Raw genomic sequence first — 18,898 nt, 5'->3', positions numbered from 1 at the left:
TATGGCCAAAAGTAAGTGGACACCTGACCGAAGTCATTCCCGAAAAGTATTATTATTAGGGACCCTATTGAAATTGGTCGGTTTCTTATTATTATTATTCCCAAAAATAAATCGCTAATTTGGAGCCTTTCTCATATTCAAAAACTTGCCATATTTGGAATATACATAAATCTCCGGTGAAATTTACGTATTTTAGTGGTCCCGGCAATGGGCGTGGCAAAATGCCTCAACAACGCCCCCTGGAAAGTCAAGAAAATTCAGCCCCTCGCACAGGAATGTCGTACAGACATGAAATTCGGTACGCACGCGTATCATGACAAGACGCACAAAAAAGTCTCAAGAACCCATACCCTAAAATGTACAGGAAGTCTGCCATCTTGGATCGAAAATGGCGTTTCCTGCTGTTTTTGCCCATTTCCATGCCACATACTTTAACGAACTCCTACAGATTTCATCCAATTCTCTTCAAACTTGGTCAGTACCCTCACAAAGCCTTTGAGATCAAAAGTTGTATAAAGCTTTACCAACGGTCACACTATGTGGGCGTGGCATGGCGGCAAATATGGCGTCTCGCCATCCAACACGAGATCGTTATAACTTCCACATACTTTGTCTGATCTGGTCCAAACTTCTCATGCTTCATCAGAGTCCAGCCCTTAACACTTCTAAATAACAATATTTCATGAAGCCCCGCCCCTTTTGCTTAATACACGCCCCCTTTCATAAAATGACCACCTTGCATACTTTAACTAACTCCTCCTACAGATTTCACCCGATTGACTTCAAACTTGGTCAGTACCATCACAAGGGCTTTGGGATCAAAAGTTGTATAAATCTTTAATTATTATTATTACTATTATTATTTTGCTGCTCTTCTAGTTTCAGGCTTTCCACCACATTAAGTACTGTGTTACTCTCCTTTTGAAAACCATGTATTTCCAAATTTAGTTGTTTTTTTTAAGTAGATAAACTTGAGGATTACATTTTTTAAAGATGACTCGCATCTTGTTTGTCTTTTTATTCGAGCTCTATCATTTTTTTTATTGTTTTTTGTGTCCCAGCACAGTTTTTCTGCTCAAACAGGATCTGTCCATTAGGAAGTTTTGCTCATTATGGTCAGCTACAAATAGTCACAAACAGAGTCTTCCTTATTTGAAGTTTTTTAATGTGAAAGAAATAAGTTTCATCTTGTGATCCTTCAGATGAATCTTGGGAACACTTTGGTTTGTGCGAACCTCCAGGCTGAGAACCACGACTGAATCTAACTTCTGTGCCGCTACGATCCATCCTGATGCTATTCAAGCAGTTTAAACCGAATCTTTTGTGTTGACAGTGTGTGTTTGTTCTTCTCTCAGGACATTCAGATTGAGGCGCTGCTGATGCAAGCATGTGAACCCGTCATCCAGTCCTACTGCCATGTAAGTCTGTAAGCCACTGTCAAACGTTTCTTCTTAAACCCAGTTTGAATTTGTTTTTGTTTTTTTCTTTTTTCTCAACTGCATGGAAATAAGAGATCTGTTGCTCTGTTTTAGGAAGACAGAGTGTAAAAACTGGCTTGGAGTATTTCACATGAACTCATAAATAATAATAAAAATATATCGTGTGCAAAATGAAGACTGTAAGGAGCATTCTGACAGGAAGGAGGAAAAAAAAACTTATCATGGTTGAGGAGTTTATCAGCAATGTCCTCTCCTAATACTCTCCTAATAATAATAATATCTGTCACAAACAAAATGTTTAATGTACACTACCGGTCAAAAGTTTTAGAACACCCCAATTTTTCCAGTTTTTTGTTGAAATTCAAGCAGTTCAAGTCAAATGAACAGCTTGAAAGGGTACAAAGGTAAGTGGTGAACTGCCAGAGGTAAATAAAAAAAGGTAAGGTTAACCAAAACTGAAAAATAATGTACATTTCAGAATTATACTAGTAGGCCTTTTTCAGGGAACAAGAAATGGGTTAACAACTTAACTCTATGGAGTCTTGGGCTATTTTGTCCATTTTTTAATTATTTTCATGTCTTTGTAAGTCATTTTGTGTCTTTTTTTTTTAGTCATTTTGTGTCTTTTTTTAGTAATTTTGTGTCTTTTGGTGTCTTTTTTTTTGTCATTTTGTGTCTTTTTTTGGTCATTTTGTGTCTTTTTTTGTCATTTTGTGTCTTTTTGGTCATTTTGTGTGTTTTTTTTAGTCAATTTGTGTCTTTTTTTGTCATTTTGTGTGTTTTTGGTCATTTTGTGTGTTTTTGGTCATGTTGTGTGTTTTTTTTTTTAGTCATTTTGTGTCTTTTGGTGTCTTTTTTTTTGTCATTTTGTGTCTTTTTTTGGTCATTTTGTGTCTTTTTTTTTTTTGTCATTTTGTGTCTTTTTGGTCATGTGTGTTTCTTTTAGTCATTTTGTGTCTTTTGGTGTCTTTTTTAGTCATTTTGTGTCTTTTTTTAGTCCTTTAGTCCAACATAAAATGTGATTTTGAATCTTTTTTTTACTTTCAAAACACTATCATGCTCAATAAAGAATTTTAAATGTTGCAAATGTGCATTAATTTCAGAGTACACTGAGACATTAAACTGCATCATTTTCAATTAAATTCTGGAAAAGTTGGTGCGTTCTAAAACTTTTGACCAGTAGTGTATATTTCCTAAAAGTTTTAAAAATTCAATGTTAATACTACATTTCTGCCCTCTGTCCCTCTCAGGAGGTAGCTGATAACCAGATCAACACCGGTGATCTGATGGAGTGTTTGGTTCAGAACAAACACCAGAAGGAGATGAATGAGAAGTGTGCGGTGGGAGTTACACACTTCCAGCTGGTAAGCAGATGGATAAAAAAAATGTTATCAGAACAAAATCAGAAGCTTATCTGTATTGACATGCCACTTAATTTATGACACATTCTTCTCTGGTTTCTTTCTGAGAGATATTGAAATATTAAAATGTACGGATTACATTTGTTCGTTTTCCTCGTGCATTAGCTCATTGAGTTATTAGACCATCAAAAACTTCAGTATGCAGTAAGGAATCTGCTGCCATATTATCTAACAAGGTGGTCTGTCTGTCTTTCTCTGTTTGCAGATTCAGATCAAAGATTTCCGATTCTCCTACAAGTTCAAGACAGCCTGCAAGGAAGACGTGCTCAAACTGTGCCCCAATATTAAAAAAAAGTAAGACACAATTTCCACCTTACATAAGATTTTTAAGAAACCAATCAACACTAAAAAAGGACCACTTACTTTGCCTTGACAGGTCTCGGCTTCAACACAGTCCTTATTCTTAAAAGCTAGTAAATAGACCTTTGAGAAGAGTATTACAGGTGCGTTTCCACTATAGTTGAATATCCGGAAAGAGGCGGGTCTCCCTCATCGTATTTGAAAGTAAGCTGGTCTTAGCAGCCCTTTGATCAACCGTTTTTTGGTCAAAGAGCAGGGCCATTTTCTCCCCTGAAAAAAGCCTTTTTGCTGATTGGATAGAACGTCAAGCGGGATGTGACGTAGTACTCCACGCCACAACAGCACGCTACATTTTTAAAAGCCGACGAAGTAGCGAGTGGTCACAAGCGACAAAAACCACAGCCCCCTTTCATAGTGCGGTCCTGCAAATGTCCCGCTATATTGCTGGAAAGATCTCTCCCGGGTTTTCACCTTAGGGCGTTCATAGTGATCCCGTGAAGGCGTGATATTCGTACCCTTTCTTTTTTTAAAGACATTTTCTGGGGCATTTTGTAGCTTTATTGATAAAGGGAAAGGGCTCCGAGCGGGATTCAAACCCGGGCCGCCCCGCTTACGAGGACTGGGCCTCTGTGGTATGCGCTCTACCTAGCCTGGGTATACCCAGACTGCCTTGCATGCTCGAATTTAATTTCGAACCTCCAGGCGGTCTGGCAACCAGGAAGGTTTCTTAGCCCTGTTTTAGGGATCCAATCACAGAGCGGGGAGGGACGGCAAGACGATGACGCGTACTACTCGGCACTTGGAAGCTTGTAGTTTTCCGGATCCAACATGGCTGCTGCAGACGTGAAACTCTCTTTAGCTGTAGATGGTGTTTTAAATAGTTTAGAGCGAAAGTTGAAAGGCGAAAGGTCTCTCGGCGGCTCTGCTGTCCCCCGGCTCGTAGCGAGATCACCGGTAGCGGGGCTATTAGCGCCGCACCGGCGGTGATCTCGCTCCGAGCCGGGGGACAGCGGAGCCCCCAGAAACCCGCAGCAGCTTGTTTATTGCCCATAAAATCAGTGGATGTGTGTGGCTGAATGACATGAGGGGGAATAAAGCGTGAAAATAAATAATCTTGCAGAAAGGGAGAACTGGAGAAGCAAAGCAGCAAACAACACTCTCTCACAGACACACACACAACAAACATCCATTTCTGTTGCTCTACTACGTCATCTGGTATAACTGATCTGATTGGCTAAGAGCTACCTACAGACGCTTTGATAGACATTCTAAGCGCCCAATAAACGGCTCCGGAGGATCGTAAACCACACCTCCTCTACGGAGAAATCCATTGTAGGTGTCCAGACCTCATTTGAGATTTAGCCAGGCTACGCTCTACCAGGTGTGCCACCAAGAACGCCCCATATTCGTACCCTTTCATTGTGCAGTCCGGCGCCGCGGAACTAGATGCTAAAAGGGCAAACAGTTAGCTCTGTAGCAGTACAGTGTGTATTTGCTAACAGGCTAACAGTTAGCTCTGTAGCAGTACAGTGTGTATGTGCTGCAGCAGCATGTGTTCACTTAGCGATCTCTGTTTGTTTACAACAAGCACCAGACACTGCTGGTTAATTTACGATCGTTCGTACGTACGTAAAGTACAGTTAGCTTGCCTGTTTGTTTACAATAAGCGGTGGACGCTGTGCACAGTTGGCGACAGCGGCCGCAGTTGTTGTGCACGCTGTCGAAACTGTCGCTAAACAGTTATGCGATGATCGAAAACCATACATCACCTCCGGAGTCTCGTAAATCCCTCTGGGGCCTTTTTTGTAATTGGGGACACACCGACTGAGCGGCCATTTGAGACGGCGTGGCCTCAGACTTTCCCTGCGGCCACTTTTTACCCTGATGGAAACACGCCTTATGTTACAATGTATTTTCAGCTCAAAGGTGGGAAATAAACTACCATTCTCAACTTTTTCCAGGTGTTTTTGTAAACGATGCCTGGTCAGTTCACTTTCCTTAAACTCGTCCTGAGGTTTTCAGCTCTGTGTTGCAGAGGAAGACTGGTGACTGAATTGTAATGTTGGCTGCCAACACTTTTTTTCCACCCAGCGGTCCAGCAAATGCTGAGCAAAGTTTGGTAATGTGATAAAGATTGTTTTTTTAAATTTGAAGAAAAAAAATAGCAAGGCAGCTTGAATGTTACAAACGGTTTGGAGCAGGCTGTTGCGTTGTCACTGTCTCTTATATTTGCATTGCAGTTTAATCCAAAATTGATCAACAATTGCACGTCATAATCTTGACGGACATATTGTATAAAGTACAAGTTGGACTGGGTGTACACTACTGGTCAAAAGTTTTAGAACACACCAACTTTTCCAGAATTTAATTGAAAATTATGCAGTTTAATGTCTCAGTGTACTCTGAAATTAATGCACATTTGCAACATTTAAAATTCTTTATTGAGCATGATAGTGTTTTGAAAGTAAAAAAAAAAGATTCAAAATCACATTTTATGTTGGACTAAAGGACTAAAAAAAGACACAAAATGACCAAAAAAAAGACACAAAATGACATAAGACACAAAATGACCAAAAAAAGACAAAATGACAAAAAAAGACACTAAAAGACACAAAATGACAAAAAAAAGACACAAAATGACCAAAAAAAAGACACAAAATGACAAAAAAAGACACTAAAAGACACAAAATGACTAAAAAAAGACACAAAATGACAAAAAAAGACACAAAATGACCAAAAAAAGACACAAAATGATTTACAAAGACATGAAAAGAATTCAAAAATGGACAAAATAGCCCAAGACTCCATAGAGTTAAGTTGTTAACCCATTTCTTGTTCCCTGAAAAAGGCCTACTTGTATAATTCTGAAATGTACATTATTTTTCAGTTTTGGTTAAGCTTACCTTTTTTTATTTACCTCTGGCAGTTCACCACTTACCTTTGTACCCTTTCAAGCTGTTCATTTGGCTTGAACTGCTTGAATTTCAATAAAAAACTGGAAAAATTGGGGTGTTCTAAAACTTTTGACCAGTAGTGTATATCCTCCTGTCTTCCTGTCATTCAGGGTGGACGTGGTGATCTGCCTCAGCACCACGGTGAGGAACGACACCCTGCAGGACGCCAAGGAGCAGCGGGTGTCCATCAAATGTCGTAAACAGCTGCGGGTGGAGGAGGTGGAGATGGTACGTTCGCTGACACAGACTTCACCAACACACAGCACTGTCTCAGTCAGTCAGTCCAGTGTAACAACTGATTAGTTTCCAAAGAGCTTCACTGACACTCAAGCAGCAGCATAGAGACCAAGGTTATTATAGTTAACGAAAACTAACGAAATAGCGAAAACTAGAATTGAAAAAAGATTTTCGTTAACTGAAATAAAAATAAAAACGAGAGTTTTTAAAAAAACGATAACTAACTGAAACTGTATTGTGTGGTTACAAAACTAACTAAAACTAACTAAAATTATAGTGAAAATGTCCTTAGTTTTCGTTTTTGTCAACTTTTTTCATTCATAATTCAGTGTATTTATTGGAACATGCAACACATGGTGAATATGTTTACTGAGACTGGGATGTTTACACTAGAACCAAAATTCAAAACACCCAGAACTGTAAGAGTTAATAACCTTATTGGGGCTGAGATGATAAACCAAAAGAAATAAACGCAAAATTTATTATGAACTCTTTGAATCTTGCACCCAACACATAGCCCATTACAAAAAAACAAAAACTAACACTAAAACTACTAAAAACTAAACTAAAACTAAGCATTTTCAAAAACTAAAAACTAAACTAAAACTAGAAAACTCACTCTAAAAACTAACTAAAACTAACTGAATTTGAAAAAAAAATTCACAACGAAATTAAAACTAAAACTAATGAAAAATCCAAAACTATTATAACCTTGATAGAGACAAGACGGTCCACTAGGTAATTGTGAGAAAATCACCATTTTTTTAATTTCCAATTTTGGTTAAAATGAAGATAAACTGAAGGATTAAATGTTATTTTTTTCATGAGAATGACAAGCTTGAAAATATTATCCTGTTAATGTTACGTAAGGCATTTAAAATCAGATTGGATGAAGTGAATAATACCTCCTTATAAAGCTGAAAACAGGACTGTTTTTCTCAGCTCATAATAAAAAAAACATATGTTTTGGAGGTGCATGTTGTTTCACAGTGATCAGGTTTACCACTGATGTTGGTGTCTTAATTTCCAATTTAAGTTTACCATCTATAAATGTTTTAAGTGTTGCACCTGCTCAAAAAAAGTTCCAACGTAGGTTTAATGTACAACTTAGTCTTGCTTAGCATTTAACAACACATCTTTTTGAAGGTTTGTACTCTTGATGTTTTTATCTCTCTTGAGATGTGTCTTTAAGACCATCTGAGTTTGGTCCACTGACTTTAATGATATCAATATGTCACTAGTAAAAAAGGTAATTGGGGGAATTTCAAAGCCATTAACATACATCTGTAATTTCTCATTTCAAACCGATTCATTTCCACAAAAAATGAAAATAGCTAAAGTAATATCTCTGTTCAAGGCTGGAAACAAACATCATTTCACAAACTATAGACCTGTCATGTTTAGACAAGGATGTTAACTTGTCATATTTAAGGAGAGGGGGTGGGAGTTCATAAGTTTTACTTCTTCTCACTCCTTTTCGAATATGTATTCTGTCATGTTAAATGTTTTGTCTGACTCTTTTTTTATTTTATTATTATTATTTGTTTTCATATTGGAAATGAACTTAAATCAAATCAAAAGTTTATTTTTTCCTTTCCTGCACAAACTAGAAAGTGTCTGTGTTTTCTTTAAATCCACTAAATCCTCCCCTGAATCTCTGCAGTCGGAGGACATCCGCCTGGACCCGGAGCTGTACGACTCCTGTAAGCAGGACATCAACAAACTGTGTCAGAACGTGGCCTTTGGCAACGCACAGGTACACACACACACACACACACACGCACACACACACACACACACACACACACACACGCGCCTTTGTTCGTTGTGAGAGAAATTTAACAGTCAAAAAGCCATAACATCATAAAACACCAGGTGGAAGGACATCAAAGGACAGTCACAAATTATAGGTTAGCCCCACATGGTCATATATTCAGAACTAACTGCCCTCAGGACTTACTGATGGCTGTCAGCTGTTCTAAACCGTCATATACACCAGTAGTTCTCAACCTTTTTGAGTCGCGACTCCCAATTTAACATGCATGTTGTCCGTGACCCCCGCTCACTGAACACAATCTCACACGCACAGTTCAGATCACCCAAAAAAGAAACAAAATGACCAAAAAAAGACACAAAATGACCAAAAAAGACACAAAATGACCAAAAAAGACACTAAATGACTAAAAAAAGACACAAAATGACCAAAAAAGACACAAAATGACTAAAAAAAAAGACACAAAATGACTAAAAAAAAAGACACAAAATGAACAAAAAAAGACACTAAAAGACCAAAAAAGACACAAAAGGACCAAAAAAGACACAAAATGACCAAAAAAAGACACAAAATGAACAAAAAAAGACGCAAAAGGACCAAAAATGACACAAAAGGACCAAAAAAGACACAAAATGACTAAAAAAAGACACAAAATGACTAAAAAAAGACACAAAAGGACCAAAAAAGACACAAAAGGACCAAAAAAGACACAAAATGACTAAAAAAAGACACTAAAGGACCAAAAAAGACACAAAAGGACCAAAAAAAGACACAAAAGGACCAAAAAAGACACAAAAGGACCAAAAAAGACACAAAAGGACCAAAAAAGACACAAAATGACTAAAAAAAGACACTAAAGGACCAAAAAAGACACTAAAGGACCAAAAAAGACACAAAAGGACCAAAAAAAGACACAAAATGACCCAAAAAAGACACAAAATGACTAAAAAAAGACGCAAAAGGACCAAAAAAGACACAAAATGACTAAAAAAAGACACAAAAGGACCAAAGAAGACACAAAATGACTAAAAAAAAAGGAAAACAAAATGACCAAAAAAGACACAAAATGACAAAAAAAAAAAGGAAACAAAATGACCAAAAAAGACACAAATTGACCACAAAATGATCACAAAAAGACATAAAATGACCTAAAAAGACACAAAATGAACAAAAAAAGACACAAAATGACAAAAAAAAGACACAAAATGACAAAAAAAGACACAACATGAACAAAAAAAGACACAAAATGACTAAAAAAAAAGACACAAAATGACTATAGAAAAAGACACAAAATTACCAAAAAAAGACACAAAAGGACCAGAAAAAGACACAAAAGGACCAGAAAAAGACACAAAATGACCAAAAAAAGGAAACAAAATGACCAAAAAAGACACAAATTGACCACAAAAAGACATAAAATGACCTAAAAAGACACAAAATGAACAAAAAAAAGACACAAAATGACCAAAAAGAAACATTAAGTGACCAAAAAGACTAAAACACATTAACACATGAACACTTTAACACAGTGGAGACAGAGCTGACTTCCAAAATGATTTGGCGACCCCCAGAAATCATCTCGCAACCCCAATTGGGGGTCCCGACCCCAAGGTTGAGAATAGCTGAGATACACCACACCAAAAGCAATCTTATTTCCCCCATTGTTACCTCAAGAAAGGGCAGATATTATTTTTTGAACAAGTCAGTATTCATTTACACTGTTGTGGAACAGATTGTTGAGTTATCTCTAAATAAACTTTGGGTAATTGCATAAAAATGTCAGAAATGTCAGTATGGTGTCAGTATCAGGTATTCTCTACAGATTAAATGCCCAGACACATTTAGGACAGACATCAGTTAAGGGAAGTTTTTTGGACTCATTTTCTGAATTCCAAGCAGCATTTTTTCTTGCTCCCACCACATTTTTCTCAATCTGACCTCATTTCTCTCAGCGATATACAAGTCCTGCACCTCGGAGTTTTTCCTACTTCTAGCCATGATAGTGCTGATTCCACAAATATACACTACCGGTCAAAAGTTTTAGAACACACCAACTTTTCCAGAATTTAATTGAAAATTATGCAGTTTAATGTCTCAGTGTACTCTGAAACTAATGCACATTTGCAACATTTAAAATTCTTTATTGAGCATGATAGTGTTTTGAAAGTAAAAAAAAAGATTCAAAATCACATATTATGTTGGACTAAAGGACTAAAAAAAGACACAAAATGACCAAAAAAGACACAAAATGACCAAAAAAAGACACAAAATGACCAAAAAAAGACACAAAATGACAAAAAAAAAGACACCAAAAGACACAAAATGACTAAAAAAAGACACAAAACGACCAAAAAAAGACACAAAATGACAAAAAAAAAAACCACAAAATGACTTATAAAGACATAAAAGAATTCAAAAATGGACAAAATAGCCCAAGACTCCATAGAGTTAAGTTGTTAACCCATTTCTTGTCCCCTGAAAAAGGCCTACTTGTATAATTCTGAAATGTACATTATTTTTCAGTTTTGGTTAAGCTTACCTTTTTTTATTTACCTCTGGCAGTTCACCACTTACCTTTGTACCCTTTCAAGCTGTTCATTTGACTTGAACTGCTTGAATTTCAATAAAAAACTGGAAAAATTGGGGTGTTCTAAAACTTTTGACTGGTAGTGTATGTTTTGTGCAGTATAACTGTTAAAATAGCATAACTCATAGAAAGAACGTGGAGGGTTTTTTTTAAACCAAAAGTTGAATAAAAAGGAATTCACAAGTGTTCCCAAAATTGGAAAAATATGGGTTCTTCACATGCTATACATGTTTATAACCTCTCTGGTCTCTGCTCTGTGTAAGCAGTCTACAGTTCAGTCCCAAGTTTTGCTAAATTTTTATCATGTGACAGTTGCTCTCAGCTGAGACATTCATTATTTTTACAATATCTGGCCAGTGCACATGGTTTATTTTTGGCGAAATAAGATGAAGAATTATGTGACTTTGATTAAAATTTCACAATTCAAAGCTTAGATTTGTAATTTTTTCCTGACAAAAGCATTCTACCAAATCAAATCAAGTGATTATTCCTGTTTCTACTGCAGTAAATGGTGTTATTTTGGTCATTTTTATTTATTTGTAATAATAAATACCGGACAGCCAGTTGTGGAGTTCAGAGGGATAAACAACATAATTTGGTTTTTTTTTTTCATTTAAATTGTCTGGTGTCAAGGTGAGTTTTTGTGATTTGTAAGTCGTTGATTGCGCAAAGAAGCTCCAAAGACCGCCATGATGCCACCTTGATTATTTAAACTGAAATGGTCACTTGCTTAATTCAGTCCAATAGTCATCATCAGAAATTTTATTGAGTAGGATAAACCCCTTGAGAGGAATCCTCTGGTTTTCGAGGGGGTCCTAAAGTACATTACAAAACAAAACACTCAACAATTTACAGACATACAACAACAAAGACAACAGGCATCAACACAAACATAACAAACAAAAAATGAACACAAGAATAATCACAACCTCTCAATGGCCACAAGTTGGCCATAACATTAGCCTAGTAAAACTGAAAGAAGTAACATAATATTATTGTAAATTGAAATTGCATTTTTTAAAATAAAAAAGAAATAAAATAAATATGACATAATATTATCTGAAACATGTGCAGTTTAACTCAAAATAAGAAGACAGGGCATATTTAAAACTGTGAAAAGACGTCAATGATCGTATGTTTAAAGGAAGATTATTCCAGTCAGATGGCGCTTTGAACTTAAATGCTTTTTTACCAATTGTTTTGTTCACTGTAGGAATGAAAAAGAAGTACTGAGATGAGTGTCGTAATTGATATGTTGAGGAATATGGAATCAAAAATTGTTGTAAATAGACAGGATCATTGCAATGTATACATTTAAAAATAAACTGTAGCCAGTGAATATGTCTTATAGTCAAAACTGTCTCTCTTTCTCTCCTTTCCTCTGTAGGTTATTGAGTGTCTGAAGGAGAACAAGCGTCAGCTGACCCAGCGTTGCCACCAGCGGATCTTCAAGCTGCAGGAGGTGGAGATGGTTGATCCTGAACTGGACTATCAGCTGATGAGAGTCTGCAAGCACATGATCCGGGTGAGTAAAACCAGCAACATGTGACCAGGACAAGCCAGTACAGTTTCACATTACATGTGTCAATCTAAAACTTTGTGCTCAGCTGCATGGACCGGATTGTGACCACTAACTTAGGCTACGTTTACATGATGACGGTCTGAACAGAAGACGCAAAAGTGGCGTCGCGTCTTCACTTTTTATTCCTCGTTTAGACGAGCGTTTTCGGGAGGAAATCTGCTGCATACTGTGACGCAAAAGTGTGTGAAATTCGATTGTATGCAGCCAGGCGGCATCACTTAAAGCCATAAGAGCATCTTTGGGCATGCAGAAGTTTTCACGCCACACATTTTCATCAGCTACTCCTTCCACAAAGTTCTCCACCATCACTAGATCTCCCAGGTCTCATTCACAGCCGTCTGGCTCGCCTCCGACCAATTGCTGCATCCAGAATGTGATGGAGGTAATTCCAGATCCTTCTCTGTTCACTAATACTATCTGTACATATCCTGTACATTTGGTGGAAAGACTCCTGTAAGTTTATTAGAGCTGCCAGAGCAGCTTGAAGGTCCCACGCATGGAAATAATCCCACGTTTGTTTATTTCCTGTACTGGAGCATGTATGTGACGTAAACACATACGTGACGTGAGCAGATCAGATCAGAGTTTTGTGTCTTGTCAGTGTAGACGACACGCTATGGAGGAGAGGATTCAACTTTTCCACTTTGGAGGGTGGTTTCAGATTTTTGCGTCTTTAAGCCCAAAAAACGCCGTCACCGTCTAAACGAAAGGCACTTCCGATAAAATATTTTGTCGTTTTTACCCGCGAGCGTCCTCGTGTAAACGGGGCCTAAATCATAAACACACAAACTGTTGCAGCCCCAGTAAAAGCACATTGTGCCTCATTCACCAATATTTTCTTAAGAATCTTCTTAGATTCTTTCTTAAGAAGATTTCTAAGAAGACCCTACGTCAGATTCATCAATGTGTTCTTAAGCCGCTGAATTGTTCGCAGCCATGTTCTTAAATTGATGAATGCCATCTCCTCGTAAATAGAGCGGGCGTGCCAGGTGAGTCTAATTAACATAGGATTAGCATAGGTAACCGCCCATTAATGCCCATAAAAGGGCGCATAAAAAGGACAGCAGGGCCGTGTGGAGACGCCACACAGAGGAAACAGAAACAGAATGCATAAAGCAAAAAATCTGTTGGAGCACAGGTAAAAAGAAGGTTAAAAAAAAAAAAAAAAAAAACTTTAGCAGTTCAGAACTAGAAGTTCTGCTGCAGGAGATCACTCGGAGGAAGAAAATTATATTTAGCAGCCTTAGTGCAGGTTGCACCAACACAAACAAAAAGGAGGCCTGGGAGGCAGTTACAGTGCAGTGGATGCATTAAAATGAGCAAGAAATTGAAGAAAACAATGTTCTAATAATTTTTTCCATGACTGTATATACACTGCTCAAAAAAAATAAAGGGAACATTTTAACAACACAATGTACAGTAACTCCAAGTCAATCACACTTTGTGAAATCAAACTGTCCTTGAATGTGTGCTATCACTAATTGACGGCATGAATGAAATGAAAATGAAAAATGAAAAAATGAGAAAATAAAATAATGAATAAATAAATAAATACATAAATAAATAAATACATGAATGGCACTGTAATGTATTTTATTGAACTTGACAAAAGAAGACAACACAACCATGCCAACATGTCAGCACTGAAATGTGCTTAAGAGTCCTGAAGAAAAATCCTGGATAAGAAAAAAAAAAATCATGAATGCCACAATCTTCGTAAGGAGGACTTAAGAACAAATTTGTTCTTAAGAACGGTTCGTGAATGGGGCCCCTTGAGTTTGCTCCCGTTTGTAACAGCAGCGTGGTATGAATGTGTGTTTCAGCGGTTCTGCACGGACGCAGAGGGAAAGAACGTTCTTCAGTGTCTGAAGCAGAACAAGAACAGCGAGCTGATGGATCCTAAATGCAAACAGATGATCACCAAGAGACAGATCACCCAGAACACAGGTACACACAAAGTCTGAAATCTCAAAAAAGCCTTGAAAGAAGTGAGGACCGGCCGAAATGTCTTCACTTTGCAAAAATGTCCTCACTCTGTTGGTTAAAAATGTGTTCCGGTCCTCACTATGTAGGAAGTGCAAGAACACACACACACACTCTTGTACTTCTATCTTTGTGAGGACCCTCATTGGGAAAGTGAATTCCCTTGCAAGGTTATAATAGTTTTGAATTTTTCATCAGTTTTAGTTTTAATTTCGTTGTGAATTTTTGTTTTCAAATTCAGTTAGTTTTAGTTAGTTTTTAGAGTGAGTTTTCTAGTTTTAGTTTAGTTTTTATTTTTGAAAACGCTTAGTTTTAGTTTAGTTTTTATTAGTTTGTTTGTTAGTTTTAGTTTTTTTGTAATGGGTATGTGCGTTCATTTCCTTTGGTTTATCATCTCAGCGCCAATAAGGTTATTAACTCTTACAGTTCTGGGTGTTTCGTGTTTTGGTTCTAGTGTAAACATCCCAGTCTCAGTAAACATATTCACCATGTGTTGCATGTTGAAATAGAAACACTGAATTATGAATGGAAAAAGTTGACAAAAAAAACGAAAACTAAGGACATTTTCACTATAATTTTATTTAGTTTTAGTTAGTTTTGTAACTACAAAATACAGTTTCAGTTAGTTATCGTTTTTTTAAAAACTCTAGTTTTTGTTTTTATTTCAGTTAACGAAAATGTTTTTTCAATTCTAGTTTTCGTTATTTCGTTAGTTTTCGTTAACTATAATAAGCTTGACACACACACACACACACACACACACACACACCACTCAGCTTAAATCAGACTTTTGTCTCAGTCCCACTGCTGAAACCATGTGTGTGTGTTTCTGCAGACTACAGGCTGAACCCGGTGCTGAGGAAAGCCTGTAAAGCCGACATCCCAAAGTTCTGTCAGCCGATCCTGAACAAGGCGACGGCGGACAGCGAGCTGGAGGGTCAGGTCATCTCCTGCCTCAAACTCAAATACGCCGACCAGGTCAGACGCTTGGATTGTTTCCGCTGTAAACAACACATCTGAGAGTTAGTTTAGAGAGCTTTACCTCCAAAGTTCTTCCAAAATCTGAAAACATGACACTGAAGTTTTCTGCCTATATTTTAGGACAGATTGATATTAACCCATTGAGGCCTAAAACGCCTGTAAAACCTCTGGGCGATTTTGAAATCAGCCCCTAAAACCTGAAGTTTTTCTGGAAATTCAACAGAGGTGTCAACGCTTCTACTAAATAATAGATTTTTCAGCCTCTGTAGCAGATGGAAATGAAATTCTAAAAGTATTTGAGAGCTTATACAAATACTACAAAACGACGTATCCGCTCTGTAAAAAAAAATAAAAATAATAATTATCATAATATTAATAATAATTAATAATAATACATTTTATATATTGCACTTTTCAGGGTACTCAACGACTCATAAAGTAATATAAGACATAAACAGTCATGATTTCTTATATCATCATCACAATCACTTCTTCTTCTTCTTCTTCTTCTTCTTCTTCTTCTTCTTCTTATTATTATTATTATTATTATTATTATGATGATTATTATTATTATTATTATTATTATTATTATTATTAATAATAATAATAATAATAATATATTATTATTATTATTAATAATAATATTATTACAAAAAAATTATAAATAAAAGAGTTTTGTGTTAGGAGTACAAACAAAATCCTTGTTTTATGTTTTATATAAAGTGTGTGTGCTGGTGTTCATTAGATGGAAACCAATACGTTTTGGACAGCTTTCTAGAATTTCGCTATTTATTATAAGTAATGAAAGATGAAGAAAAAATAATGAAAAAACAACTGAGAACTGAAAGCGGTGTGAAATCCTCAACCAGTTGATGCATCTTAAATTGAGACACCCTAAAGACAGTTGGCCTATGAATAAAAAGGTTTAGTCTGGAAAGTTCTTGAAATAATAATTTAGCTCATAAAAATATTAACACGTGTGTTTGTGTGTTTGTGTTGTGACAGCGGTTGTCTCCAGACTGCGAGGCTCAGATCCAGGTCATCCTGCAGGAGTCGGCGCTGGACTACAGGCTGGACCCGCAGCTGCAGATCCACTGCACACAGGAGGTTCACACATTTCTGCTTTCTTAACGCACACATACCGTATTTTCCGCACTATAAGGTGCACCGGAGTATAAGCCGCAGCAGCTAAATTGAATGATGTGTACATATATAAGCCGCACTGGACTATAAGCCGCAGGTGTTTTAATGTTTAATTACCATATGTAAGGGTTCGTGCACAGAGGGGATTGTGGGGAAAGAGATGGCTGCTTGAGGAAGCTTCTTTTACAGCCAGATTGACTGTCTTTAACTTAAAAGCTGCATCATATGCATTTCTACGTTTGTTTTCCATAATGAGGGTTTGTGCATGAAAACTTCCTTTGCACAAACTATCTCGCTCTCGTAATGTCGGTCTGTCTCTCGTTCTGTCTCTCGTACCACTCTCGGTTTCACTTTTACTTTTGCGCGCTACCTGTTTCACTCTTTTCCGGCGCCCTGCCAGATTGGCTCGGGGTCCTTCGTCTAACGCTGATTACGACACGGCGACTCCGACAAACCAAGTAGCTTTCGACACAAATACACACAGACAAGTGAAAAATAGCCTAAAAGTATATGAAGGACCCCGAGCCGATCTGGTACGTACACCTGCCTCCAGCTTTTCCTGCTGGAGCCCGCCGCTCCTCGCGGGCCGGTCATAGAGCCCATAGAGTTAAAGTTGGTGGACTGTAACCTGTAAAATCCATAGATTTAGGAGGTAACCTAGTGGCCGTTAGCTGTAAAAATCCATAGATTAGCCGCACCGTTATATAAGCCGCAGAATCGAAAAATGGGGAAAAAGGCGCGGCTTATAGTCTGAAAATTACGGTACTAATACCATGAACGAGGCTTTCACAGTCTGTCATTTAAGGATTCATTTTTAATGACATCCCTTCAGATACTTTAAAAAAAGTATTTTTGAGGATCTCGAAATGTGTAAATCTTGCAGCTAGTTCAAGCATCATTACTGTTACCACAGAACATATATATATATATATATATATATATATATATATATATTTTTTTTTTTTTTTTTTTTTTTATTATTTATTAGCTTTTCAAATGTTGCACTTGTCAGCATCAGATCAGGACAGATGCTTTATGATTTAAGTAAACTGTATCATGAAGAACTCGATTCAACTGGAATTATTTGACGTGTTTTGCCCATAGGCTGTGTGGCCAGCAGGGGGAGCTGACAGCCTGTTCATGAGCTGAGGAGGAGAAACGACTGTTTTCATTGGTAGTTTAGTGACATCGACTGCTACGGTTGGCTGAAAGGACCAATTTCAAATGCTTTAGTTTTGGCTAAAGATACAGATTATACGCAAACTTCCTTCACATCTTAAATTTTATAATTTCTGAAGACATTTAAAGCTGAAAATCCGTGATGAGAAGTACATTTACTGTCAGTGCAACCTTGAGGTACTTTTTTATTTACACTACCGGTCAAAAGTTTTAGAACACCCCAATTTTTCCAGTTTTTTATTGAAATTCAAGCAGTTCAAGTCAAATGAACAGCTTGAAAGGGTACAAAGGTAAGTGGTGAACTGCCAGAGGTAAATAAAAAAAGGTAAGGTTAACAAAAACTGAAATATAATGTACATTTCAGAATTATACAAGCCTTTTTCAGGGAACAAGAAATGGGTTAACAACTTAACTCTATGGAGTCTTGGGCTATTTTGTCCATTTTTGAATTCTTTTCATGTCTTTGTAAGTCATTTTGTGTCTTTTTTTTTGGTCATTTTGTTTCTTTTTTTAGTCATTTTGTGTCTTTTTTTGGTCATTTTGTGTCTTTTTTTTAGTCCTTTAGTCCAACATAAAATGTGATTTTGAATCTTTTTTTAACTTTCAAAACACTATCATGCTCAATAAAGAATTTTAAATGTTGCAAATGTGCATTAATTTCAGAGTACACTGAGACATTAAACTGCATCATTTTCAATTCAATTCTGGAAAAGTTGGTGTGTTCTAAAACTTTTGACCAGTAGTGTATTTAACAAAAACAGTAGTGATGTAAAAGTATAAAGCTGCATAAAATAGAAACACTAAAGTAAACTACAACAGTGACATTATGTAAACCAACTGGCATTTAAAGTATAAGGGTTAATAACTGCTGAGAAGATGATTTTTTTTTTCTCCAAAAATTAAAATAAAACGGGACCAATGCAGATCTAGTGCTCTGCCTTGTTTGGGGGCTCAGAGGCACTCTGGCAGCACACTCAACAGTTAATGACTAATGTGTTTTCAGATTTCCAGACTGTGTGCGGAGGAAGCAGCAGCTCAGGAGCAGACGGGGCAGGTGGAGGAGTGTCTAAAGGTCAATCTGCTGAAGATCAAACAGGAAGGCTGTAAGAAGGTAAACAGACTCTGTGCTGCCTTCACTGACCACCATGGGGAATAGTTAATCACGGCGTCATCATAAACTAAACTAAATCTACGCACGACACTTTGCTATGTTATTAATATTATTACTATTACTATTATTATTATTATATATACTGTTGCTGCCATTACTATTATTACTATATACTGTAATATACTACTATTATTATTATTATACCGG

The 18,898-nt window shown here is 36.9% G+C and overlaps 1 protein-coding gene across 2 annotated transcripts in view; it reads left to right on the top strand.

The window, feature by feature from the left end:
• Positions 1-18,898, top strand: part of glg1a (golgi glycoprotein 1a) — a 70,675-nt gene that overhangs the window by 44,483 nt on the left and 7,294 nt on the right. For both annotated transcript variants that reach the window (XM_059334897.1, XM_059334895.1), the window contains 10 exons: positions 1,356-1,418; positions 2,690-2,803; positions 3,066-3,154; positions 6,225-6,342; positions 8,015-8,107; positions 12,100-12,237; positions 14,118-14,241; positions 15,113-15,255; positions 16,264-16,365; positions 18,584-18,691. In XM_059334897.1, the coding sequence (XP_059190880.1) occupies positions 1,356-1,418; positions 2,690-2,803; positions 3,066-3,154; positions 6,225-6,342; positions 8,015-8,107; positions 12,100-12,237; positions 14,118-14,241; positions 15,113-15,255; positions 16,264-16,365; positions 18,584-18,691 (1,092 nt within the window). The remainder of the gene's footprint in view (positions 1-1,355; positions 1,419-2,689; positions 2,804-3,065; positions 3,155-6,224; positions 6,343-8,014; positions 8,108-12,099; positions 12,238-14,117; positions 14,242-15,112; positions 15,256-16,263; positions 16,366-18,583; positions 18,692-18,898) is intronic.

Source organism: Centropristis striata, chromosome 6 (assembly GCF_030273125.1).
Source record: "Centropristis striata isolate RG_2023a ecotype Rhode Island chromosome 6, C.striata_1.0, whole genome shotgun sequence".
Taxonomy (NCBI): domain Eukaryota; kingdom Metazoa; phylum Chordata; class Actinopteri; order Perciformes; family Serranidae; genus Centropristis; species Centropristis striata.
The sequence above is the reverse complement of the archived record's forward strand: the minus strand, read 5'-3'. Positions and strand labels throughout refer to the sequence as shown.